Source organism: Gasterosteus aculeatus, chromosome 3 (genome assembly GCF_964276395.1).
Source record: "Gasterosteus aculeatus chromosome 3, fGasAcu3.hap1.1, whole genome shotgun sequence".
Classification (NCBI taxonomy): Eukaryota; Metazoa; Chordata; class Actinopteri; order Perciformes; family Gasterosteidae; genus Gasterosteus; species Gasterosteus aculeatus.
In genome coordinates this window covers 6430137-6457496 of record NC_135690.1, presented here as the reverse complement: position 1 = coordinate 6457496, position 27360 = coordinate 6430137, and the positions used below count along the sequence as shown (strand labels likewise).

The 27360-nt window shown below is 45.0% G+C and overlaps 1 protein-coding gene across 1 annotated transcript; it reads left to right on the top strand.

Moving 5' to 3' along the window:
* fam110b (family with sequence similarity 110 member B) lies at positions 1-27326 on the top strand. Its single transcript, XM_040171814.2, has 4 exons — positions 1-198; positions 18680-19258; positions 21088-21500; positions 22294-27326. Exons 2-4 carry the CDS (start codon positions 19136-19138, stop codon positions 23156-23158), a joined length of 1401 nt encoding a protein of 466 aa, XP_040027748.2. The 5' UTR covers positions 1-198; positions 18680-19135; the 3' UTR covers positions 23159-27326.
* Positions 27327-27360: the final 34 nt, after the last annotated feature.

Sequence of the window (27360 nt, the reverse complement as noted above, 5' to 3'; positions counted from 1 at the left end):
AATAGTACTATTAGTTACGATATTGTAATCGACGGCCCTTATTGTGAAAGTCTTGAGCGGAAGCGCTTGTACTCGTGTCCCGCAGCTTGACGGGGATCTGCTGGCTGGGAACAGGATGCTGTCAGGCCGACCAGACGCATCAACGTAACGGGGAGAAACCGCAGCAGCATCCTTTGTTTTCCGGAGCTGGACACCCAGGTAAGGACGGCTAACTAGCGGGTCTGCGATGCTAACATCGCCCCCTGTCACACCGAGAAGCTCCGAGACGCCACTGAGGCCGTTGACGGTACGCGGCACCTATGTTTTCTTCTTCTTCTTCATTCCCAGACACGTCGAAAACACGGCTATTGTTCGGCGTTCACACAGCAACATGGAGCAATGACTGCAAAGAGGTCGTGTCTGCGCCCTTTGGCTCGGCCGTGTGGTTGCGTTCTCCACAGCGGGCTGTGACACATATGCGTGCTGCTGTGTCGGGGAGGGATTGGCACTGGATTGCACCACCACCGGAGCTCGCGTGCACACGCATGCACGCACGCACGCAGGTGTACTTGTGCAGCTTCTGGCCCGTGCACTCTGTCTCAACAGTAGTTACCGTTGTTTATCTCTTCTATAAGAAATACTTTTTTTCTGGCATTCTGTACAGACACCCAATTCTGTCCAAGGGTACATCCTATTCCTATTGCTTGACAGTTCTGTTTGTGGGTGAGTTCAGGATCACTACATCCATCCGGCTCTGTGTGACGCCTGGACCTCTGCATCTTGGAGGACTTTGCTTGGTGAGGTTACAATTGGCAGACTGAAAAGCACATGCAATTGGTACGTTGTGGGTGTTCTCCAGAGACATGTCCGCCTCCAGTTGAACCACGTTGGCTCGCAAGTTCTGGTCAAAACGCAGCTCCAGATGTCGTCTTGTATTCATTTTATGTAGTTGTTGTACTGTCAACATTCAAGATATCAGCGAGTGTGTGCACACAGTATGATCCAAAAGACCTTTCAAGGTGCCAATCATGGCTGGATTCACCTGCTAGGGGGTCCTGGGTAATAATTCTAGAAAACTATCGTCCACAGATTCACTGTCTAATATGGACTCGGTACCAAAAGAAGCCTCATGATAATAATTGACTGTAGGAGACCTTATGTAATGGAGGCCTTACCCAACTAACGCCTATCAGTTAGTGTGCCGTAGAGCTTCACTCTTCCAAACAAATGTCCAATGAGATCACCACAAGACAGCTGACAGACAGTGAGCCTGGAGTTGAGGGCCTGCGGGGCAGTCGGCCCCTTTGCCGGTCAGTAAACCTTCGAGAGTGAAGTCACTTTTGGATACAGCATTTTTCATACGGCTTTCCCCGGAATTTCAAAATTGTACACATTTATTTAAACAAATGTGTGAAAACTTTAAGGGGTACTATTTTAAAGAAGGATTTCCCTGATAACATATTATTCAAAAAACCTTCTGCTTGCTACGGTAAGGCTTCAAAGCTCATCCTACCTCATTTTGCCTTCCTTCTCTTTGCTTTGTGGAAGTCTGATTTCATGAATCAGCGTGTAAATGCACAGCAGCACCATTTCTTTCTTTGCTTTCGAGTACACTCAGATGGGACAAACAGGAACTTGCATGCAGTCTGATCCGTAGTGTTTCTTGGTGACTGAGGCCCCTTTGACCCAGTTATGCAGTCAAGGAAAAGTCCTGGAATGTTTGCATCAGGGCCACGTGAGAACCTTGCTGACAGAGCACAGCTTCTGTCTGCAGTCCTGATGAGTAATGTTGGAAAGTTTGGTCTATGCACCAACTGTCAGGCTTTTTCCTGGTTCTGACTGCAGCTTCAGTGTGAGACCTGGAGCCAAACTAGCCAGGAATACTACATCACATTTGGCAAGGGAAGTAGTTGCTCATAACTTTGTAACCCTTGCCGGCCACTGTGGGTGAGTGGGGAGCACAGTCGTCCACCAATCAGATGATTGGCAGTTCGATGCCAGGCCCGACTAACACGCATGTCGATGTGACTACAATGTGTGAGTGATAGAAAGTGATGGGCAGGTGGCTCTGTGTCTGGTAGCTCCTGCTCCGTCAGTCAGAAGACTAGAAAAGCTCAATACAATTACAGTCCATTTATCATTGATAAATATAGTTGTTCTCATTCGGATACCAATATTGTACACAAATGCAGCCGATCAGCGCTGGATCAGGTAAAGGTCAGTATGCAAGTCAGTGTAGCAATCTCATTTTAGGTTGTCATACATCCTGTTTTGGGCTAAACAGGAACCACAACATGTGTCTGCTTAATAAATACCACTACTATTGCCAAATAAGTCCCTATTAGGGCTGCACGCTATGGCCAAAAAAATCCATATCACGATTAGTGTTTCACAGTGTACCGGCACTAGAAAGGTACCGCGGTACCCTTACTTTGAAAACAGTGCGGTTTTGAACATTTTTATTACCAGTACTTTAAAACAAGCACGCAGTCACTCACTGTCCCGCTCCCTGTCAGGCTGCCTGCACGCATTGACCGCGCAGCTCTCACACGTGCAACAGGCAGCCGTCACTCACAGCGAGTTATCAGGGGAGACGTGTCCTCGTGTAGCAGACTGCTCACCCACATACAGACCAACACCAGTAGCCTTAGCCTAGCTTAGCTCGGGTGACCAGACGTCCTCTTTTACCCGGACGCATTTTTTAGGTCTCAAAAAGAGGAAATGTCCAGGTAAAAGACGACGTCTGCTTTGTCTTGTGTTGCACTTGCTTAATGTTTGACTGTAAAAATTGTTGACTTGCTAGTTTAGCTGCTAGCCAGACCTCTCGTTAGGGATGTTAGCTTGTTATAACACGCTCGGACATTGATGCTAGTATTAAGTGCTCTCGCGTCGGCTTCTTTGTAATGTTATTGTGATGGTTACAGAGCTGCCAACTTTTCACTAACTTTTAGTGAAACTTTTCACCTTGGAGTGAAATTGTCGGGGGTGAACGCTCGGCCGACGGGGGGTGTAAGTTATGCTACGTGCAGCAAATAGTGTTACAGATCCGCCGTTTACCGTCGGCGAGTTTGGAGATGAGCCAGCGCAGAAATTTAGCATAAGAAATTGGATGTGTGGCGTGTCACACGGGGAAACCGAGAAAGTTTCAAAAGCTATTTCTTTTTCAAGTAAACACATTAATTCGTTGACCCCAAAAAGGACCGGGGCTACCCGAACAGCTGTTCACCGCTCGCTGGCTGGCGAGTTAGCTTGTTAATTTATTAGCTAGTTAGTGTTAGCTTGTTGTAGCTGCTAGTGTTGCCATCAGAGGCTCGACAGACTTTGCAATAAATCGTTTTCTAATCTAACTCCGGATTTTCCAAAACCAAAAACCCTCCAAACAGACTCAGCTCCTCTCTTGGGCACAAATCGTGTTGGTGCATCTCTGGTCTCTTGTTGTTCCTCCTGTATCGCTCTTTTCCCTGTTTTCATGTAGCAACAGAGTTACTTCTTGTGAGCTGTACCCAGCATGCAGTTTGGCGGGGTCATTTTTATAAATGTACAATTATTAGTGTTACAAATCTTTTATGTGTCACAAGCTGTTGTGTCGTGGCGTTTTACCCCATTAAAGAGTGTTTTCTGTGGATTACTCATTGTTATAAAGTTATAACCATGACTCAATCTCAACACACGTAAGACTAGTAGCTCCGACCGCTGGACGGTCGTCCATGATGCGTAAAAATAAATTCTGAGCGGTACGGAAATCTTATATCGGTATACCGTTTGAACCGGTACACCGCCCAGCCGTAGTCCCTGCCACCTGTGGTTAAACACAAGCAACGATTTCTATGCATCTGCCCCAACGCCAACCATGTCTTAGCAACATCAGCATCCTCTTCCGTGCCCAGCCCCTACTCACATCCGCACCAACGTTCATAACCAGCTCCACACCCATATCTTTACCTACGTCTGCACCCATGTACATACCCGGCTCCACTATCAATTTCAAAGTAATTTAATCACAGTTTTTGATCAAGTTCCAACCTTTAGGTACTGTAATCATCCAGGGTTAGTTTTAGGGCGCTGCGGGGTTACAGTTGGTGTGTGTGTGTGTGTGTGTTTGTTTAATGTTTCATTGGTTTGAACTGAGCCTGAGTAATGAATAGTGTGTAGTCTGAAGCAGCCTTGCTTACATTACTACACTAAGTGGTGAACCTTAGTGTCAAAGCTTGATCCAGTGCATCTCACTGCAGGAACAAGGACGCTATGAAATCGGCTTACGTTTTCCATATTACAATTGTAGAAATCTCCGGGCACTTTGGGGGGGAGCTCCTGTCCGCTGGTAGGAGTGTGCTCACCTGTGTCTCTCACTGGACACTCGATGATGCTCTATGGCCTTTATGTTTTATAAGGGGGGGGGGGGGGGGGGCAGATTAGAGAAGTGTTGTATAGTGCTAAAGTGGTACAGCAATTCTGCCTCCTTGAGATTAATTGATGAACAAATTGTTGGAGGGTGAAAAAAACTAAATCCACCTTCTCCTCCTCAACTAGAGATTGAGACCATAACTTCAAGTTTACAATGTTTACTGAGGAAATAGATCCAGAGGGAAGAAGACTTCCATAAAAAACAGAGGATTCATCCGCTGGTGGACGAGAGAGAATGCAGCTTTATGTCACGTCAGCATCAGCGTCACTCGGCTAAAACATAGATGGCCACGTGACTGATGATCGGCTAAACATACAGGATCCAAATTGGATACAGTAACTACTAACTAACCAACAAAGCCTTCACTACTACTCCACCTCCTCTTGTGTGCTTGTGACGGCATTAGCGTGAGGCGAAAGCTTGTAAGTAAGCTCAGAGAAGCTGTTTCTCCGTGGACACGGGGGACAGTGAACGCAGCTAAGTGTTCCCTCAGGGGATCATCCACAAGCTGTGACTTCCGGACAAGGATCACCGAGTTGTACGAGGTCACCAGAGCGTGTTGGTGCCTTTTGCGTGGCGGGTTAATAGCGTTACATAAGAGACACGTTTGTATTCAGTCACATCTGCCGTACGGTGATGGTAACATGTTTAGAAAGCAGGCTCTCCACAACGATTCCAGCAGCTGCCGTGTTTCTGGGAGGTTGGACTCAACTACTATACTAACTCAAATCTTTTAGGGTATATTGCTCATTGAACCAATCTTAATTTACAAATCCGACTAAATAAACAAAATGTGTTACAAACCGAACATTCTATAAAAAAAAGGCAAAATGTTACTACTATTTTCTACCTGAAATTAGGAGTTATTATTTTTCATCTTTTATTTAATGAACACCAATTACCAACAAAAGTCGATTGAGAAGTATTCCATTTTGACAGAGCACTTCTAAGTTACCCGTCAAACACCACTGGTTGTTCCAGTGAGGCAGCTAGCAGTGACACCACCTCCCTAAAACGATGCATCAACCTAAATGGAAACGGAGAACACGACTTTTGACGCCTTTGGCCGCAGTGTGAAAGCTCCTTGTTTCAGGACAATACTACGTTAGTTTTTCCATTCCACAATAGTTGGGACAAGAACATTTCAATATATATATTGACGTGGAAGATAATAAACAACATCTGCTTTTAGAGGCTTTTCTTTCATGACAAAATTTGAATAAAAGCTCTCACCATTGGCATAATTATTTTTTCTCCAATTTGAAATTAAATATTTTTGTCCAATTAATGTCTGAAAATTACAAAAAATCCATAACATCTTTTTAAACCTTCTATTCTTTGAATGAACAGTCCATAATAAATGAATTCAACAATCGTGCAAATTTTGAGAATAACAACAAATATTTCTTTTTTTTTTTTTTAGAAGTTGGAAGCAAAGAATGATTGTCATTCTTCAACGATTAATTTATTATTATTTTATCAGTTTTCTTTGGTCAAAGAATTTCACGGCCATCCATGGTTATTACCAGTTCTTCCTGAAAAGTAGAGGGCTACGTTAAAGCAGTGGCATGAGGCTGAGGGACTCGACACGATCAACACTACGTCGTCCTGGCAAAGCTTTGCTGCAAAGCCATAAAACATAATTTTGCAAGGCAATATGCTAGCCAACCAAACACAGGAAAAAGAACATTCCTGGTAGACAACTCAAACCTAATCTCTACTGTTCCACTTCCAATTGTTGATTCGCAGAAGATACAATGATTCTTGCTTGCTTTTTGCATTGGTGATTAGTGAACTGATCTTGGCACTGCTTTTTCTGGCATTCCAGCGAATATTTCGCTGAAGGGAATCATAAGCCTTCAACTGCTTCTTCAGGCCGGCTCTTCACTCCCCACATCCCCTTTTCTATAAGTTTTTGCCTTTTTATGCATTGCTAAACCGTCTGACTGGTTCCACGAGAAGTCCTTAATTACTGTGGTGATCAAGGCAGTAGTGCAAATCAGTAAGATGCGCTCTGTGGCTCTGAGGTGAACTCATTAACTCTGCCACATTAACACACACCGTGTGATCCTGTGGATGAATGGGATCCATCCAGAAGCCTGTTGTTTGTGCCTGTTTGAAACCCAAGTTACCATCACCATGCTTAACTGCTTAACACAACTCCAACGAGTTATAAAATATGATATGCAAAGGATATCAGAAATGTGCACACGGCGGTGCATTTGTAGAATTTCCTCAGCGAAGCAACTTGATAACAAAGAGGTAACACTGAAGAGCAAGCCGAGACGTCTCACTGCTCAATAGTGATAGAAGTATCATTTCTCTGATCAACCTTACCCAAACCAGAGCAAAAGTAACCACCAATACCTACACTATACTATACCTACACTTCTTCTCCATTTCTTACTGTTCATATTGCATATCTATTTCTTACTGTACATATCTATTTATTCGCTTATTACACTTTCCATATGCACATACTCTGCACTTTTTGCTATTTTGCACTTCTGGTTGGATGCTAACTGCATTTCGTTGCCTCAGTACTTGTACTCTGCAATGACAATAAAGTTGAATCTAATCTAATCTAATCTAACCAGGCATCCAGCATATGAATCGCGAATTACTTTTTACCTTTGACGTTTTAAACGAAATAATTTAAAATAATCTTTTTTAGTAGTAGCCAGCGGCCATTTTATGCGCACTACAAGCAAGCTGAGCTACTCAGCTCTTTCTGCACAGATTTCTCTGGGTTGGGTCGGCGTTTCAGCCAATCCTCCCGCTCCAGCGTCACTTTACGCTCCACCCACTTTGGCTTCTGAGTAGGCAATATATTTACTTATCGCATAATATATGAAAATGAGCGCAATCATTTTGGTGCTCCAATATTCATTTTCCTATGTGGAACCCACCGTGTTATGAAGTGATTTTTATAGTGACATCTACAGCCGAGACAATTGGGATAAACGAGTCCAAATGGACTTGTTCAGCTCCTGTGTGGGAACATTTTGGCTTTAAACCGAATTAGTGAGGAGAGCCAATAACGTGAGCGAGCCGGTACGCCGACTTTGTTTAGAAACCGAGGAAAAGAGGCAACACAACTCAGCTAAAATCTCCTAAAACAGAACCATCCCACCTAGTGTTTAAACCGGAACCACTGTTGGATCCTCCAGGCTGCTTGTTTGCCTCTTCGGCCGGGCCATGCACAGGGCAGGTCCCCGGACCGCCATCCTGCGCTCCTCCCGGGCCGACCGGTAGTGGGACCGAGATGCCGCGCGTTGCCATACTGGCGGCTGAAGCTATCAGCAGCGTTTGTTTTCTGACTCCGTAACCTGATTTGTCACACATTCATAAACATATAAAATCTAATTAATAAATCTAATGTGGAATCTAATAATTATTATATATTATTATCTAATAATAAAATCTTCAAAATGCATCGGTTATCCATTGCAGCAATTAGATTGAAAAGGGGGAATACATCACTGCCACGTTTGAAGAAATGTATTAAATATATTTATATTTAATATATAAAATATATTTATTGAAACATCCCAACAACCTGAATTCGAACACTCAAGCAAAACTATAACAGATTCAAAGACGGTTGGGCCATGTAGTCCACCACTTATAAAGTATAATGGATATTCTCTTCATTTATTCATCAAGTTTTCCTTTTTCCGGAAGTTTCCAGGCTGCTCACCTCTCCAACACTCCCGCCCTAACGTCTGTGTACCCACCTGTGGGCCGGGAAGAGTGCCGTTGGGCGGGTTTGTAACCCCAATTTAAATACTTATTTAGACAGGTTATGTAGACATTCCAATGGTCTTAAGAACACAGCCTCCCATTTAATTATACATTTGTAAGATGAAAGGAGAGAGGGGCCCTTTGGGAGCAACAATGTTTTCTTTAATCAGAAAATGCAGCGGCAGCCATTGTGTTGGAATATTGGTGTGGGTGGACTATTGTGTGTGTGCATAAAGAGCTCCATTGGACAGACCTGGGACTGGTCAAGTGATTAGTACATGATAACATGATTAAATTAACCTTCGACAATAATACCTCCAAATCTATAGGGCAATGAACAGTTAAAAGCTGATCTCCTGTCAGACTCAGAGTCCTTTACCGGCTACACGTTTGACAAATATATTCAGGGCTCAATTCTACGTTGGGTACGATTTTTCACTAACACTACAGAATTAGATCTGTTCGATTCTCCACAACATACAGTACTCAGATGCAGAAAACAACATGAAAATTCTATACAATCTATAAAACCTAAACTTAAAAATAACAGAAAGAAATGATCTATGAACAGAAAATCACTCTCCACAGAGGAGTACCTATAAATTTGACCTAAAAACTCAAAATCACTCCCTTAGGAGGAAAACCAAAAATGCTATGAAAAACTCGAGACTATTCTTAAGAAAACATATAAACAAAAATTCACTCTCAAAGGAGGCTATAAAAATGGCTATGAAAACTCTAATCTATGAAAACTTAAACAGAAAATCACTCGTAAGGAGGCAAAAAGAATCTGTTAAATGATCTAAGAACAAACAAGGCAAGGATTGCTGTGGCCGGGTTGGAACGAAAGATCGAAACACTCCGGTACAAGACAAAGGGAGACGCAGACTATAAGACACATGAGGGCAAAGGGCAACAGGTGAACACAATCAGGAATCAGGGAAGACAATTCGACTGGTGACACATGAGGAGGAGCAAGTGACCTGGAACAAGAGGACGGTTAATCTTTCAAAATAAAACAGGAAATGACAAGAAAAAACATGGAGACAAGACAAAACCCCAACTTGACCTCACGGTGTGACATGCAGTTATCTCATGGAAACCATGAGCACCAAAGTGTAATTGGTTCAGATTTACCAGTATGGTACAGAGAGAGGAAAAATAATTGGCGACTCCCGACCTTCATAAAGTTCACTATGTGTCCATCCACCGATTTTAAAATGGAAAGGAAAGTGTTGAAACAATTTCCATCCATCTGCAAACCGCTTATCCTGCACAGGGTCGCGGGGGGGCTGGAGTCTGTCCCAGCCAACTTCAGGCAAACTAAACTAATCAACCACTGACAAATAAGATGAAATTGATGATATTTCTGGTCCCTTCTGCTCTGCAATTAAATACGATCGTTTGAAGAAAAAGTCAACACAAACTCTGCAAAGACTGTGGAGGAGAACATGTTACTCACAGCACTGTCATTCTAGCAGCTAGCCATGAGTTTAAAGTCTAACAATACTGTTTAGCCATTTGTTCGTCTTCTGCAGGGGGGAGGAGTAAAAAGCAGAAGTAACCAAGGGAAACACGAATGTGGCCACAGAAGTTGTAATCTGACTCATCTGTTCACAAAAGCTGAAGTGAGTGGAGAAAAAGTGAGCACATGGCGGTGGTCCATTCAGCTGTGGCCCCCCTGCTCCCGAGCAGCCTGTCCACCTCAGTGCCTGCTGAGAATGTGTGGAAGGAGAACTGGGGGGGGGGGGAGATTAACGGAGGAGCAGATCAAGTTGAGTTGGCCGAGGTTAGGAAGGGATAGAAATGAGGATTAGAGGACGACTATAGGTTGATTTGGAGGAGAGAAGCGGAAAGGATGACCTTGCTGTATTGTCATGGAAGTCCGTTTTGAGAATCCATCGGCGTGCGAGTGTGTGATTTTAGTGATGAATCACCATTAAGAGTTTGACGGGTCATGATCAGGATTCCCAGGTGTGTTCGTCTGCGTTGTGGTAACACTGTGGTAGCTCCAGCAGTGGGGGTCCAGGAACCACCCTGGTCGGTTCCTCCACACCACCAGGAGGATTGTCCCTTCCTCACCAGTAAGGTGGTCCAGCTGCTCGTCGTTACCACCAGATGCCCACGTTAAAAGACCCTCCCCGGTTTCCCCCCAAACCACTTCTCCAATATATGCTGACTCACTGCTGCAGCTCGAGGCAGTTCGAACCTCTGGTGCCGGCCTACGTGCCTCGTGTGGCAGATGGCTTTTTGTATTGCAATTGGGTCCAGACCAATCGGTGTCCTGTGAGGAGGTGCTGACAGCTGGAGGCGGGTCTTGTTTTGGGTATTGTTTGGGGTTTTTCCAATACCGATACAAGTGTTTCCCCTGAGTTTACAGCTTTGGCGGGGAGCTGCGTACGCAAGAATGAAAATGTTTGTTTTGTGTACGCACGCACACTGCTTCCCTCCTGCATCCCACCTGATATTCCCAGCCATAGGTATCAGGTGGTTATTGAATAGACCACCGAGTGCTCCCACTTCCACCGAGGCCTCAAGCACAAAGTAGGACTGAAGATCCATTCATGGTTTTAAACGTTTTTTTGGCACTACATTGAAGACAGGGACACACGCTATTCATAACATGCTTTCAGCATTTGAAGATGAGTGAATATCCTCACGCGTTTGTGCCCTGCGTTGCGTCGGTATATTGATTGGTCTATTGGTCAGGTTTCCAAATTTACATGCAGACCTTAACCGTTCCAAACTAAGGGGAGTGCAGAAACCCGTGTTCCACAGGACCAGTTCTAGTGATGTAACGCGTGTGTGTGTTGAGTCAGGCATGAGGAACTACGCCTCCATTATCCCTGAGCTGGAAAAGGCCCCCGTCTCTCTCACACAGACCCAACACCAACCGTGGTCCCTTCTACCAGCAAAGGGAGAGAGACTTTGTTTACAACTAGACAATAAAACTTCACAAAATGAGTTCCCAGGAAACTATTCCGTCAATGAGTCACAAACCGTCCTGAACATCTGTTGGCCCAGAATACCACATGTTTGTGTGAGAGTCACAGACTTTTGCTAAAGTAGTGATTTTAGTAGTTTATCCGCCTCACCTTCAAGACAGGTCGGCAAACTATTGTCTAACATGAAACTGGTTTGTGAAAAGTGGGCTTAAAAATGATAAAGAATTTAACCGAGAGAAGGCACCTCGTCCTGTCACATATGACCATCAATAATGGTTCACACGAGGCTTCTGCCTGCTCCTTCAGCTCAGCTCCTCCAATCTGCTGGTGGGGGGACGGGGGGTCCGCTTGTGCTGCAGGCGTATGTGATTGGCTGCACATGCAAGTCCAGCTCCTCCCTCGTGAATTCCTTTCTGCTCCACGGCATCACATGACCCTCTCCACTGGTTTTATCTGACGGCCCAATCTGAAAATCCCTCAGTGACCTGAGCGATCCCTGTTCACTTAACACTACATTCAACGATCACACCTTTGGCGTCAAGCCTCTTCATGTAAACATAACATAGCATGCGTAATAACATCATCTGATAGCTGGTACATTTTAATAATACAATTGTGGCAGGATGTTATGTATACAGTAATTAAATGACAATTAATTCATATTGCAGTTATTTAATCTAACATACCAATGTTATTACTAATATCTAATAACACACAAACTACAATTCTAACACTAATCTTTATCACACATATTATAATTTCCAGCACCAGGCGTGCTCTTCTGCTTAAATCCCTTAGAGCATTGACAGGAAGACGACATTCTAAAGCGAGTAAAGTAAAGAGCACAGATTTCTTATCACCATTCAAGCAGAGGAAGCGACTGACATGTATACAGTACATATTATATCATACTGATTATGCTTAGATATACACTCAACTTGGGATATCTCCTGAAATCGATTGGATTGCCCTACTTAGAACACGACAGTCACCGTGCAGTAGCAGGACCTGTTTGTGTGTTTCTGCTGTGTAGCTGTGGTACAGCTAGAAGGTCACTTGGTGAAACTCCAGCTCCCGCTGAGTGACCATCTGGACTGCTGAGCTCCCGCATGCACAGGCACTACGGTGAGTCCTTAATATAGAACCAATCCGTGCGGCCAGGTAATGATGTCAGCTGCTAGAAGAAGTGGAGTTGATGAAGGTTAAATCCAGGAAAAGCTCCACAAATAATTCTAACTCCAGGCAATATAAAGGGTGGAAGAACTGGAGATGTGTATAACCAGGAGTCAACCTGCGTTCTCTTTGCTGTCCACCAGGGGGCGACGCCTCTGATTGGATTGAAGTCTATGGGAAAATAACGCTCTTGATTTCTTCCCTCAGTAAACGTTGTAATCTCTAGTGCCAAGTATTTTTCAATACAGGAGGATATTCATTTAGCGCATTGTGGTTTATTTATAGTCAAATAGACACGTAAAGCAGGGGACGTTTTAGAGCGGCGCTACTATTTGATTGACAGGTGACTATCGCTACCACAGCAGTGCCTACGCCTCTCCCAAATATGTACACTTCTGTTTACTGGATTCAATGAATTCATCAGTATAATGCCTTTACCCATTAATCAAACATTACCAATGTGTTTTTTTCTCCACCCTCACTAAACTGCCACCAGTACTTGGCTTGGAAAGGATAAGTGGCCGTGCTTTCCTCATTCACATGTTAGCATGCATATCGCTAATCAATATTGGCAATCATAATTCCAGTGGCTTTTTCACAGTAAAATATCAGCAGTTATAAATTGGAAGGTTTTTGACTAAAACAAGACAATTTCCCAACTTATCGAACCATTGTTATTATCATTATACATTATGCATTTTCTTCCTCCTCCATTTTACTTTGTTCTTAGTGCAACAATAACATTGGTAACTGGCCACAAGGACCATATAAATCCGACTCAATCTAAACGTCATGGCCGTGTTGTCCAGTGTCTTTTGTGGATGGGACCCTGAGATTAATGGTGCTACCAGGGGCTGCAATCCATTTTTTGTCAAGTCTCCCTTGACCGTAGTGGGAACGTTCACGCATACTTAGTGTGTCATGGATTTGTGTCCAGGGGGAAATAAGAACTTTCTGAGCCACGACACCTCATCAATAAAACCAGTCCAGCCTGTGTCACCTCAGTATTGTTTGTTAGTAGTTAGTCACAATGTCCCCAAGGCTTCAGCACCAGTGTCAGTGTCATGGGACAAATATCAGGGTGTGACGTGGATGCCTGCTGTGACTTGCATGCGACATGGTCGTGGTTATGGATATTTGATGTCATGACTCATGACAGCAGGAGACCCCCAATGACTAGACTGATCAGTCTGGTTGTGTGTCACTCTGTGTGCTTCTGGAAAATTGTGGACTTTCAGGTATATTTCATAAATACACACTAATATCTGATGAACAATCTATTTACCTTCTCTCTCTGTCAATAATTTGACTAATCATTGGAGACTTCGAATGATTATCTCTTAATACTTTGTCATTGGTTTTTGTTATAACAGATGTGATACTGTCGACCTGCAGCACATCGAGGAGAGGTGGGAGGCGTCCAGCTCCGACAGCCAATAGCAAGCCGCACAGAGCCTTGTGATAGCCAATAGGACAGCCGCAAATTCATAATCATGGTGATTGTGATTTATAAAAGAAACCTGAGATGGTATCAGTATCAGAACTAAAGTGTAAAAGTCAGTAAAAAGAAATGTGACCCTTTTTTCTATTCAGTCTCAGCTTTATTGGGTCAAGATAGTCTATACAGGACAACCATGCAGGTTGTAATGTCTTCTATAATACGCGTAGATGAAATCCAGCGTTCTGATTGGTTGAGTGAGTCACGGTGCATTATTCAGCATAATGTACAGTTGCTGTTCACATTGACCCCAGCGTTCCGTATCACTGTGCACCCAAAGTAGCAGGTTAGATTTTGCGCGGCCGTTAGTTGACGTTTTAGCTTTCAGCTCGGTGGCGATCGCCGAATAAAACCCAGAAATCCCACAAATGATCCGTTTGATCGGTTCCGGGCAATGCCAGCTTTCACAAGCGGACAATTAAGGTGGACGTCAGGATCGATGTGAATGAATGAGACGGTGCGAGACCCGATGCTGTTTACGTGCAGGTACAGGGACTTTTTGTCTCTAGACTACTGAAATGAGACACACAACGTTCGGTGGCTACAACTACTTTGTGCTGAAAGGCAGCGATTTACTTACTGATTCTAGTTTCGCTGGTAACCGTATTATAAAATCAATGAGGTACTTGAGGCTGTACTTCATCTTCAATAATGTAACAATCGGGCTGCGCGTTCGACACCCTCGAACTGTTACATTATTGAACGATAAAGTACAGCTTCTCGTACCTTTTATTGCTTTAATACTCAACTTTCTTATTTTTATTTGGTGTCCTATGTTTTGACCTGTTTCTCACCTGGCATTTCTACAACCGCTTTAACTACAGACATCAGTAATGGCTGAAACACATGAGAATGAGTCAGTTCTGGGGCATTCTGTAAGCACACTGGTATCTGTGCTATAGGTCTGCAATATATAAAGAAACATCAGCACTCTGCTGAATAAAGCATATATCATATACTACCTCAGTAGCTGTCGACCTATTCTAGCACAGGGTTTGTGCGTAACCAGGTGATTATAAATGGAAACGTCAACCTTTGAAGAGGAGCACTGAAGTAAGATGAAGACCAGTGGGAGCGTGAAAGGCTCCTGCTGCTGGTTGGTTTCTGAGCAGCGCTCTGCTCCACACGCTGCTTAAACAGGAAATAGAAAGAGCTAGTGTGTGTGTGTGTGTGTGTGTGTGTGTGTGTGTGTGTGCGTGTGCGTGTGTGTGTGCTTGCTATTGATTCTTTGCTATATGCCAAGTGGTGATACAAGAGAGACCTAAAAAAAGATGAGGAGGAGAGAAACACTACAATGAAATGAACCGAGTAAAGGCCAAATGTGTGTAAACGACGTGAAGCACACAGCGCAGTTGGTTTCAGCGACGCAGAACGAAGGCTGAGCCGTGAACACCGTGATGAATGCAACCAGAGCACCGGCATTGTGCCATGATTCCCATTTCTATTGATCGGAAATGGTCCAAACTTACGAACGCACATGTTCACACCTGGTGTGATCTGCTCATGAGGTGGACAGGTCTGCCTTCGTCCGTTCACAGCTGCTATCCGTGGTGCCATTTGGTTATTCACGCCGTCAGCGGCGCTAAACGCATCAGAGAGAGGAAGTGGCTTATCTCCATGGAAACCATTCAACTCTGCCATCAACCCACGGTTTAAATAATCACTGTCTCTGCGTTATTCTTGTTTATGGAAGTCTTACAACTGAATTGCCATGGACGACTAAAGGCATCTGAAATAATGTTTTTTTAGCTCCGTGGAAATACGTGTTTCTCCGCGCAGCTCGATCGGTGCGGAAACAGGCAGAACATCAGCGATGACCGGAGGGTTATTTCCATGCTGATAGGCTTTCACCACACAGCGCCACAAAACATGCACAGATTCTCACCTACTGATGTATATATTTGCGGCTTTGCATTGACCTTTTATGTAATCTACTCACACAATGAGGTGCTTTGAATTTAAGTTCCCTCTGCAGAGTGTTGACCAGGAGTTTGGTTGTGAAAGACCGAAAGGGAAAGAGTAAAGCTGCAATGCGCTGCCGCTGACTTTGTCGGAGCAATACAGCGTTTTCCATTCTCGATGGCGGTGAGTTTGGATCACGATGCGTCGTGGTGGTTTCTGTCAATCTGTGATCTAATCGAGAAACATTTAATACCGTGTGAGGGAGAGAGGTCTTAAGGCTCAAGCCATGCAATCTAAATACAGCCAATGTGAATACCAGCTGCCCTGGTAAACACAATAATAAGTCGTTGCAGTTCATAAATGCCTGAAATGAACAGCCAAGTGTTCTCTGACCGAATAGTCCTGCAGGCATTCTGGCAAGAACTCTCACTCTCTCTGTCTCTCTCTCTCTCACATTGCTGTCATGGGATTACAGAGAGAGGTAGTGTCTGTCTTTTTGGCTTATTTTTCACTTCAGCAAGAGACCGTGTTTCTCTGGCCTGCCTTAGCATGATAACAGTTGAAGTCGGTTTGGGTTAAAGGGGAGAAGGTACAGTTGGTCCACCTTTCCTCTCCTTCATCTGTCTGATAGAGAGCTGTGCAGGAAGTGAGCAAGACACATGTTTCTAATCCAAATGAACTCAGTCCTTCACTGCGTGGTGAACTAGAGACATATCCTTGGTCAGTACATTTATCACAGATGATGCATTCACGGATTGTTAAAGTCTTCATTTACAACCGGTAAATTGTAGAAAGGTCATTGTCCATAAATACAGAAATTCTACCTCTCCTACAAATGCTGTCAAACCATCTCTTTCCAAAGCAACGCTTCCCAGCTCTTCCTAGGAATACCCGGAGCGTTCCCAGGTCAGATAAGATGTGTACCCCCTCCGGCTTGGTGTGGCTCTACCTCGGGGCCTCTTACCAGCTGTAGGAGCCTGGAGAACCTCTCCATAGAGGCCTCCAGGAGGGATCCTTATCAGATGATAGGACAACCTCAGCTGCCCCCTTCCCACGCTCCGTGTCTGAGACCGACCTCGCCAACCTACCGCTTGTATCTGTGACACCCAACTACCCAGAGCTCATGACGTCTGAAAGTCAATGGACTGCTAAATCAAGAGCGTTGCCTTCAGGCTCGGCTCCCTCTTTTGTCCATCTCACACTCTTATTTCCCCCTCACTTGTGAAGAAGACCCCAGGAGACTTGAACTCCCACGCATGGGGCGGTGACTGACTCCCAAACCTCCTTGAAGGTCACGTTCTGAAGTAGTCAACAGAACCCCATCTGCAAAGCGTAGTAATGCAATCCTGATGTCCCCAAACCAGCCCCCCCTCCCCTTTTTACGACAAATAAGAGTTATGTGGTTGGCCATACATATTTGGGCCCGTTTTGAAACGAATAAGGTGATTTGGTGACATCCAGTGGTAAGCTTGCAGCATGATGGCAGCTCACTGCTCCCCTTGCACCGGTAAGAGGAGCTGCAGAGGGCAAAACAGCAACAGCATGTTCCACTTCCCCACAGGTCGTCCTCAGCGTTAGAGCGCCGCTAGAGGAGCAACAAGGGTTTACACTCTGCGGCTCATTTTACTCAAATTTCTCATTGATGGTTAAATTCTATAGTTTGCTCATGTAAGCATAAGCAAACACACCGACTCTTTCTGTTATTCTTTCTCATTTTATGAATCAGGGCAAATCCAGAGGACTTCCCTAAAGTGTGTCCATCCAGGTTCCAGCTTCTCACACACAACCCTGCGGAAACCATTCAAAGCTCCCCAGTTTGCTTCAGAGCTGGAATTATTGTTCAAAAGAGAAAATGAGAGTCCTGGTGAGCTGTGTGTGTGGGGGAGGGGGTGTAAACCATCCCTGCAGGGTACGGATTGGACTGGCAGATTAGAGGATTTTAATCAATCCGACACAAGAAAATAGATAATACACACAGGCAGCCACTTTCATTTTCATAATTAATATTCCATACAGATTTTTCAATCCAGGATGAGCAGCTTCATGTCCCCAGATTAACCAAAACATTATCATGTATTCCACCAGATTAAGGAGGCTGTGATAGAAAGAAAGCGGAACCACTCAAATTTAAATTCTCAAAGTGGTGCAAAACCATTGTTGACCGTGTTGAGCTCTTCTATGCGTTAACATGAGCAGAGCACAGTAAAGGTAAAGTAACTCATCTATGAGGAGTATATTTTGATTTGGAAAAGTATTGCTTTTGAAAATACATATGTAGTTCAGTTCATCAACAAATTCCTCTCCGCTTCTCTAGATCATTCTTCATTGTTGGACTCTTTTTCTGCATTGGTAAAACCTTTTTTCTCACTGGAAACTCTGACAACAACCACTCAGTTGCTTCTTTTTCAACCAATTTTCCTGAGACTCTTGTAAGGTGAAACTTTTTTAACGTGCTGTTTTTGGTTTGAACGCGTCATTAGTCCACTGACATGTGAGAGACGACTGCATCTAACACCGGTATAAGCTAACACTGTGGTTCCCAAACTGGGGGGCGCAACCCCCTGGGGGGGGACGCTGTGGGCTGACAGGGCCACCAACCCTATCACAGCAGCAGCGGTAAAAACAACTCACTGGAGATTTGGTGGGTCTTAAAATGTCCCTATATCCTCAAAGGGGGCCCTGACGGAAAACGTTCAGGAACCACTGCGCTACCGATAGCAACGACGTATTAATTAGCAGCACGTGTATTCGACAGCAAAGACTGATGGCCCCAGCACTACACAAAGCAGGGTGGCTCCAGTGGGCTCCCTGGGGTGCGACGCTGATGTTTATGTCATCCTTTTTATAGAGGCAGTGTGTGTCTGTGTGTGTGTGTGTGTGTGTGTGTGTGTGTGTGTGTGTGTGTGTGTGTGTGTGTGTGTGTGTGTGTGTGTGTGTCCTAGATATTGTTGCTATTGCTGCTAGGTGTGTGATGTCACAATCTATCTCGACCCTCATTGGCTGTCCCTTTCTCGTCTTTCTCTCTCGTTTCAGATACTGTGGTGAGTTGACGGGAGAGCTGAAGCGAGCGTGGAGAGGCGTCGGGGTTTTCCTCTCCACTGTCCTCTTCTTCTCCTCGGCCCCGGTGGAAGCACTCATCCACACCACTGCACTGGAACACACCCTGTGTGTCCTCCCTTCCTCGTTCCCCCTCTTTGCATCCATCTATCGGTCCATCTTCGATGACCTCAACAAGGGGTCAGTTGTTGACTCTGGCGATGCAGTAGTGTATTTCAATTCACCAGTCCCCCCTCACCCACGCAACGAGTCCGGCTCAGCCCCACGGGGCCCCACAAGCAGCGAGGAAGGCCATGGGGTTCGTCTCTTTTTAGACTTTATCCTTTCCACCTTGTGTCTTCATGTTTTGGGGGTCCTCCAGTGCCCCCGTCCTTTGTCGACCCCCCCGCACCCGCTTCCACCACGGCTGGCCGCCCCGGTCGCCTCGTTGCCATGCCGACAGAGACACTGCCTCCAGCCCTGCCAGATAGCAAGACTGCTGGCCCTGCAACGGCATTCAGTTCTGCGGTACCACTTCGCATACTCAACAAGGGCCCTGACTACTTCAGGAGACAGGTACTGTTACATCACTGTGTGTGTGTGTGCGCGTGTGTGTGTGCGCGTGTGTGTGTGTGTGTGTGTGTGTGTGTGTGTGTGTGTGTGTGTGTGTGTGTGTGTGTGTGTGTGTGTGACCACTAGAACAAACCCACGCCCAAATCAGTGTTGTAAGTGTTGTAAAAAATTTGGCAGGCATTTGGATGTTATCTGTCCTGCCAGATTAAGCTACATCCCTTGAGAAGTTCATTACCGCATCTTAAAACAATGAGATATCAACAAGATTTTTATGATTGCGCTATAGATATACCCAAACAGACCCCAAAAATATCAAATTTTCCTCCAGTCCTGATATGCATGCCAAATAGAACTTTTTGAATGTGATAAAGCCCCCAAAAAGAAAATAATCATGATAATTCCTTGAAATAGAATACGTTCCCCGTTAATACGTTATGGGGTCTGATGGTGGATCTGGAACACCTGAGAGCAGGGACAAGTAATACCGTTTAAAAGCCTTTTGGTGCAAAATAATGAATAAATGGCTAACACTGTCTTGGCTTGTGCCATGACATCCAGTGCAGCATGCACTGTATATAGGGGTGTAACGATTCATTTTAACAACGATTCGATTCGAATCGCAATTCATGGTTGTCGATTTGATTCATGGACGATCTGGGTTAATTTAGAACGATTCGATTCAGTAACTTTACTGGACAGTGCGGGCAAAGTTTCTGAGACCCCTGTTGTTTCTTGTAAGGAAATCAGGTTTAAATTAATTATAGATATTATAAACAAGCAAACACCAATTGAGTAAACGCCAGTTTAAATGTAAACATTACACAATAATTACACAATGTTTGGATCAATTCACAGAACCCCGGATTTTCAACCACATTGTAGGGTCGCATGTCTTTACAGATAAACTCGGCAATTGTTACTGTGATGGTGAGTTTGGTGCTGGCGAGGCCTGAGGTGTCTGCAGAGCTGGAGTTACCTGCTGCTACTGCAGCGGTGACGCTGCTAGAGGTCCTGACTTTCGCCGTTGTTTAGTCCCACGGCGCCTTAGTAGATGGCCGGAAAGATTTGTCGTGTTTCCGTGTTTTTTAATTTGTCTTCTACATATTCTACAAACAGCGACCGACTTATTTAGAACACCTCCGTGTTTGCAAAAGCCAAAATGTTTCCACGCGCTGGATCGATAAGTTGGTTTGTAAATGTCTCGCTCACAGTCGTCTCCTCCACGCTGTGTTTTGTTGTTGTTCCGAGTTTCGCGCGGCTGCCGCTGCGTACTGATGACGTCACAGACAGGCAGACTGAATCGAGTAACGTTTAACGTGTCTAAAGTGCTAAAAAAACAAACAAACAAACACACATCGACACCGTTTTTGTGCTTAAAACCAATGTGCAGTTTCCAAGTATCGATACAAATCGATTATGTACCATTTCAATCGATTTGTAATTGATATATGTCGCCCGGAATGCCAATTTGCGGAGCACAGATCGATTCAGTTGGATCGCAGGAATATAAATTGATTAATTGAGTCAGTGGATGACTCGTTACACCCCTAACTGTATATAATAAATAGGACATGTCTTCAGAGGGACATGTGTGGCCAACAAAACAAATAAGTAATGATGTGTATATTAGTACTGATATGGAAACAGTCCATTGGCATAATATCTAACAATGAGTGTTGTCCATTTCAAACAAATAAAGGCAACCGTCTTGTTGGCCGTTTTAGATGATGATTCCATCCCAATGCATTCTAACTAAAATATAACCACAAATATTTGAACCATGTTGTTCATAACATATATTGACATATATATATGTTGAATCTGTGCCTCAGGTGGAATCTAACCCAAAGCGCCTCAGTGCTGTTGAAAGACTAGAAGCTGACAAGGCCAAGTATGTCAAGAGCCAGGAAGTTATCAACGCCAAGCAGGAGCCCATCAAACCACCCGTGCTGGCTAAGCCTCCCGCTGGTCACACCCTCCTGTCCAAGAGAAGCCTTGGGATTGGTGGAGGAGCAAATGGAGGCGGGATGCCTTTCAAGGCGTCCAATAACAACACCAAGTCCGACACGTGTGCAACGAGCAGCGGCTCCAGCAAACGAGGGAATTTAAACCTGGAGATCCTTAAAAATCTGCTTAACTCATCGTCGTCTTCGGGAGCCGGATCTGAAGGACTAGGTGCCGGAGCCAAGAGCGCTGTGTTGATGAGGTCATCTGGTGGAATGGCCAGGAGTTGGACACCATCAAGGTAATTTACTACTTCATTATTGAAGCTCAAGGCCAGAAGGTCCCTTGACTTATTCCAATTATGCTTGTGCCTCATTGTGTAATAGTCATTTATTTTTCCATTCCATTCCAAGTGGTGAGCGACCAACTTAAAGAAATGATTGACTTTATTTGTTTTTTTTCCTGTAACCAGTGTAGCATTAACGCATGGTGTAATTAGCCAGCTAGATGGCAGAGAGGTAGAAACAGAGCAAGCTTACACATTTCACTATGCTTTAATGCTGCACTGGTTACATCACATGAGCCAAACAGCGGGCTGGTAGTCAGTGGCAGCACTGGCTTTAACTGTCCTTCCAAAAGCCTGACAAGCTCAGTAATTAACTAGCTTAGCTTAGCTGCAACAAAGCTGCGTCTGCCCTTTTCCTAGGCTGTCACCTTAACAATTAACAATAATAAATCGCTCCATGTCCATTTTACGCCTCTTCTATTTCTGCGTCCTGCAGCAATCTCAAGAAAAATATATCTTTTGAATGTTAGTTTTCTTTTTGCTAAGCAGTATTCCCCAAAATTACAATTCACATCTTCCCCACATGCTGCTACGACTTCAGTGTCAGTATTATTAACACTAACTCAAGAACGGTTGGGGGTAAGAATATCGACACCGTCGATTGGTCAGTGATACGTGGGAGGCGCTCATGTGCGAGGCTGTTAAGTCACTCTTTATATCCACATGTACGTCAGTTCATATACTGGATTTTGTCTTCCTACCAAATTTGACTTCACTATCTATTTATCCTCTTGTTTTCTGCTCCTAGGATGCCATTAACCTACCGATCCACAATGACACTTAATGAGCAACCATCAGACTCCGCTCCTAGTCCAAGCACCTCACACTCCCTCCGATCCTTCTCCCATTCCCTGAAGGTTCCTCCCATCAACAGCGGGGGGCGTCGCAGTCCACTACAGGGCGGGAACCTTAACCTTAGCAGACGGGGTGAAGGAGTTCTAGATCGTTCTCGCTCCCCACTACCACCTCTCCTCACCTCCCACTCCTCCTCAGACCTCCTGCGACTGTGCAATGGCAAGCCACTTCGTACGGCGCGATCCAGCAGCTCCTCAGCTCCGCCCCTCCCTCCCAAACCCAACCCTGCCACCCTCCCTCCCCCCGCCCTGTCTTTGTCGCTGCCTCCCCCTCGTCCGACTCCATCCCCTTCGCTCTGCGACAACACTGCCCCTCAGTCGCTACCTTGTGATTTTGGAGAGCCTTCAACCGACGCTAACCCAGAGCTCGGTTCACTGGTGGCTCGTCGCTCCTCCCTCCACCGATCTAAGTCAGACCTGTCAGACCGGTACGCCCGGGCCGGGGCTGACGTGGAGCGCTTTTTTAACTACTGCGGCCTCGACCCCGAGGAGCTGGAAGCAGTCGGTCCAGAGAACTTTGCGAGGGCCAACTCTGACATCGTCAGCCTGAACTTCCGTTCAGCTTCAATGATCTCCTCAGACTGCGATCGGTCACGCAGGTCTTCCAACGATGTTCTGTCGGACGGGGACGAGGAGGAGGAGGAGGCTGGGGAGCGGGTACCGTATGGCATCTCGGCCGTGGAGCGGAACGCACGAGTCATAAAGTGGCTGTACAGCATCAGACAGGCGAGAGAGACGCAAAAGGTGTCACATGTTTAGGAAAAGCTCTACGGTGGAATGGAACTACAGACAAACTGCCCCATGTTGCAGAAGGGATAGATGGACCAACATCTCTCACAGTTTTAGAGAATGTGATCTTGGCGCTGGACTAAAAATTTCTTTCTCACGGAAAACATTTAGACTTGACTAATCACCATTGGAAGTGGGATTGTCTTCCTACGAGTACGTAGTGGAGACGGACAGAATGTTTCATGAGTCAGGCGCGAGGCGGATGTCAAAAACACATTTAAGAGTGCATGTTTCTTTGAGCAGTGTTAGGACGGTCACTTTGTAAAACGATGAAGACAAAAGTGTATGATCTTGTTTGTACGTTATTTCTGTAGAATTGACTTCGTTAGTTTCCGGTGCCTCCGTTGCATCGTGGCGTGATAAGCTAACAGGAGTTTCCACCGTCATTGTGTAAAGGCCAAAACCCCCCGGCACCATGTGCTGATTGTCAATTATTTTCTATGTAGCCCCCTCCACCATTTACATCCCATTTACAGCCTCTCCGGCACTTTTAATGACAAAAAATGTATGGCAACGCAGGATTGAAAGCCATTGCAGAAGTGGAAGAAGTGACTCTGATCTTTGTAAAAGACGCGGCAGCACTGTGTGTTTTCAGGGTTTTTTCCATAAATCCAGTGGTTACCTCCTTGTTACGCAAAAAGAGAACGAGAGAGAGATCAGAATTGCAGGTATTTTTGACCTCGGAATAGAACTCAAAAGTGACGGCCCTAACCCTCATCGGCTCCGTAGCTCCTGTGTTAGCCGAAACATGCTGCTGATTAGTGGTTTGTTGGTGTGCTTTTCCTGTAAGACGAATGTCCACTTTGAGGAAGGCTGGTGTCCCAGTGTTGATGTCTCTGTAAACACCGATCTTGAAAAGGGTCCTGACATCTTTGCAAAACAGATACTGAACTCTATCGGCCAAAACTCACTATGGAAAGTCACATTGGCCCACCTTGTGACAGTGATGAAGTTAAACTTTTTATAAATGACTGTAAAAAAAACTAAGTTGATCAATTCAGCTCGATGGGTTGGTAACAATAGGAAATGAATTAGCAAGATGTAGAGAAACTTATGAAACAAGAACGCACTAATACAGTAGCGTTCGCTCTTGATGGGCTACATGTTGCTGAATGAGGCCTTGGCGAAAACACAGAGGACACCAAATGATTTGGACCGATCTAAACACAACAAAGATCATAGTCCCGAGCACTTATCCACACGGCGTTAAGGTTAGATAATCAAATCGTGACGATGTTTCAAAAATGTCAGTATCAGTCTGTTCATGTCGACCAACAAACCATTTCCCTGGAAGGTTTTAGTGTGATGAGATGTGGTCCTTCAGAGGCGGTTCTACACTGTCCACCACCCAGCCATTTACAATGTAATTATGTAAGTGTTATTTGGGAGAGTTTTGTCATTACAATTAGAAGATTTGGTCAAATGTACTTAATGTTATCTAATGGTGATAACATTTTCCAATCATTCGAGCTGAAGTCAACCTAGTGTTGCCAACTCTTTTCCAATGAAAGTAGCTAACAGCATTAGCTCCAAAAAATGGTCAATCTTCCCTCCATAGACACTCACTCAATTCAGTCCAAATTGGAGAAGCTAACCAGAGTTAGCCAGTTAGCATTTTTGCTATCTGGCGGAACGACCGCCGGGGGGGCTGGGTAGTAGTCGTTGCGGCCGACGGGGGGGGTAGCAGTCTGTGGTCGCTGGTCGGCGAAACTGCCGTGTACAGTAAAAGTACAAGAAAAACCATGAGTCTGTGACGTGTGGGGAATATGTCAGAGGGACGAGCGCACATAATTAGGAGAAAATCCGGTCAATTTTCAAAATAAAACATTTTTCAGAAAAAAAATATATATAAGCCTTCTGTGGTGCGGCCCGGTACCAAACGCCCCACGGACCGGTACCGGTCCGCGGCCCGGTGGTTGGGGACCACTGATGTAGACCACCAGGCAAATGCCTACAATGAGAGAAATACTATGATGCTGTCTGACTTTTACAGTGCGCTGTGGCATAGGAGGGGTTAGGCTTTGTCCATTACTTCAAAGAAGACGCCACTCTATGTCTCCGAAACGTGTCTCAACAAAAATGTGTCCCCTTTCTTACTAAGGGGGGGATTACCCTCTGTATCGTCCACAATTCTGCATGTGTGTCAGTTTGCCAGCTTCCACTCGCCCTTAAGTGTGTCCACAGCAAGGACCCCCTGCATAATAAATACATGTTCAGCTGACAATATGGAGAGATGAGACCCATGAAATCTGCTTAAAGGGGCCATATTATGAAAATTCCACTTTTTTTGTGCTTCTGTACGTTAATTTGGGTATCTGGCATGTCTCCCAACACAAAAACGCTGGAAAAAAACAACTCCTGCGGCTTGTTGTGATGTGGTGTCAGAAACGATATGCTTGAGTGCGTCCAATGGGATCACCACCAACGTCTACGTCAATTTTGAAGCACGCCCATGTAGGGAGTTTGCCTACATGGCCTTGGACCGCCCCCCACCACCACCACTGGGCAGGCAGCAGCCAGGCGAGCGCATCTCGTGGAGGAGGGGGAGGGGGGAGGGGAGAGGGGGGAGTTGGCTCATTAGCATTTAAAGGAACAGGCACTCAAAACAGGTCAATCTGCGGGGGGTGTTTTTGACAGGGTAAAAAGGGTGCTGTTTGAAATGATTCTTGTGGTATTTTGACCAAAATATGTTACAAACATTTCATTGAGACCCCAAGGAACCATATCAACTTGTGGAAAAATGGGGATACGATGGGTCCTTTAACTTCTCCACTAGAAACTAGCCTGTCTCAAGGCTTTAAAGGGACAGTGTGTAGGATTTGGCGCCATCTAGTGGTGTGGTTGCCACCAACTGAATACCTCCCTGCTCAAGCCTTCCTCTCTAAGACTGTGTTAATGTGAGCAAAAATAGTCACAAAATGCAGTCATTGGATTTGTGTAGAGGGAGAACAACTGTCTTTCTGTTGTGCTCGAAACAGCGTTTTTGGGTTCAATGAAAGTTGGCCTTAGGCAACAAACTCACTTAATTCAGTTTTTGAAAGAAAACATCATAGTTGGGCTTAAAATAACTAAATACAATCTAGGTTGAAGCAAGAAAACCGCCCTTGTGGTTGTGGAATTCTTTGTTGCACTGGATGACCTGAGCGCTCTCTTTGGATACTGAAGATTGTCTCACTTGCTCGGACTGTTGCTTATTCTCGTGGATGCGCTTTCTTCATGTCCGCCCTGAAATAAAGACAATAAACCAATATAAGACCTTCACATGATGCTGGGCTCTAAGAACACCACCGTAGGAGCAAAGATAGTGAGACATCGGTACCACGGACTCGCACTCTGCGGCTCAGAGAATCCCAGTATAACATACGATACGATACAGCGCGAGCACATATCCTCCTGAAAGTCATAGTTTGAAAAAGCCTCCAGTGGCTCCAGTCTAGCCTTAAAATGTGTGACATAGTGATCACAGATCTGCCATGAACAAGTTCAAACTAACACGTGAGGGCAAGAGGGCTTGGTGGGTGTTGTATGGAGATTCATTTTTTGACACATCTTTCTTGCTAAGTAGGCCGCAGTGGAAGTGAAGTGAACCCAGGCGGGAGAGAGACGGCGTCCTCTCGCTCGGCCTCGGGGTTGTTCTAGCATGTTCCTGTCCAGAACCCTGATTATTCCTCCCCATGCGTCTCCTTCAGAATCCCCTGCTGCTCCTCACCGTCAGCATTAGTTGCTTCAGTTTCTCCTCTCGCTACATTCTGTTCCCGTTTAGTTCTTCTGAACCTTTTGGATTGACAGATAGAGTTCCTCTGTGTTACTTGCTGTGTTTTTATTTTTCGTCTATGTGTAAATGCTGTAAGAACAAATGTATATATTTGATTTTTAAAAAGCCATGTGTTGGATTTCATCTTTTTTTTTTGTCTGAAGGTTTATGTGTTACAAAGGATTGCGAACATACCCCTGGTGTGTCGCTCTTTGCCCTCGTTACAGGACTGACTGGTCGAAGTGGGCGGGAGTGTCTCAGACGTAGTGTTGACCGTGTGTTTCAACGTGGAACCTGTTACATTTTGCTTGATTGAGAAAAAAAAAAGTGTTCATGTTTGGTTTCTTTTTATTATTTCAATAAATGGCTTCTTTTTGCTATGTCTCTCACTGCTGTCTTTTGTGTCCATCCCTTAAAG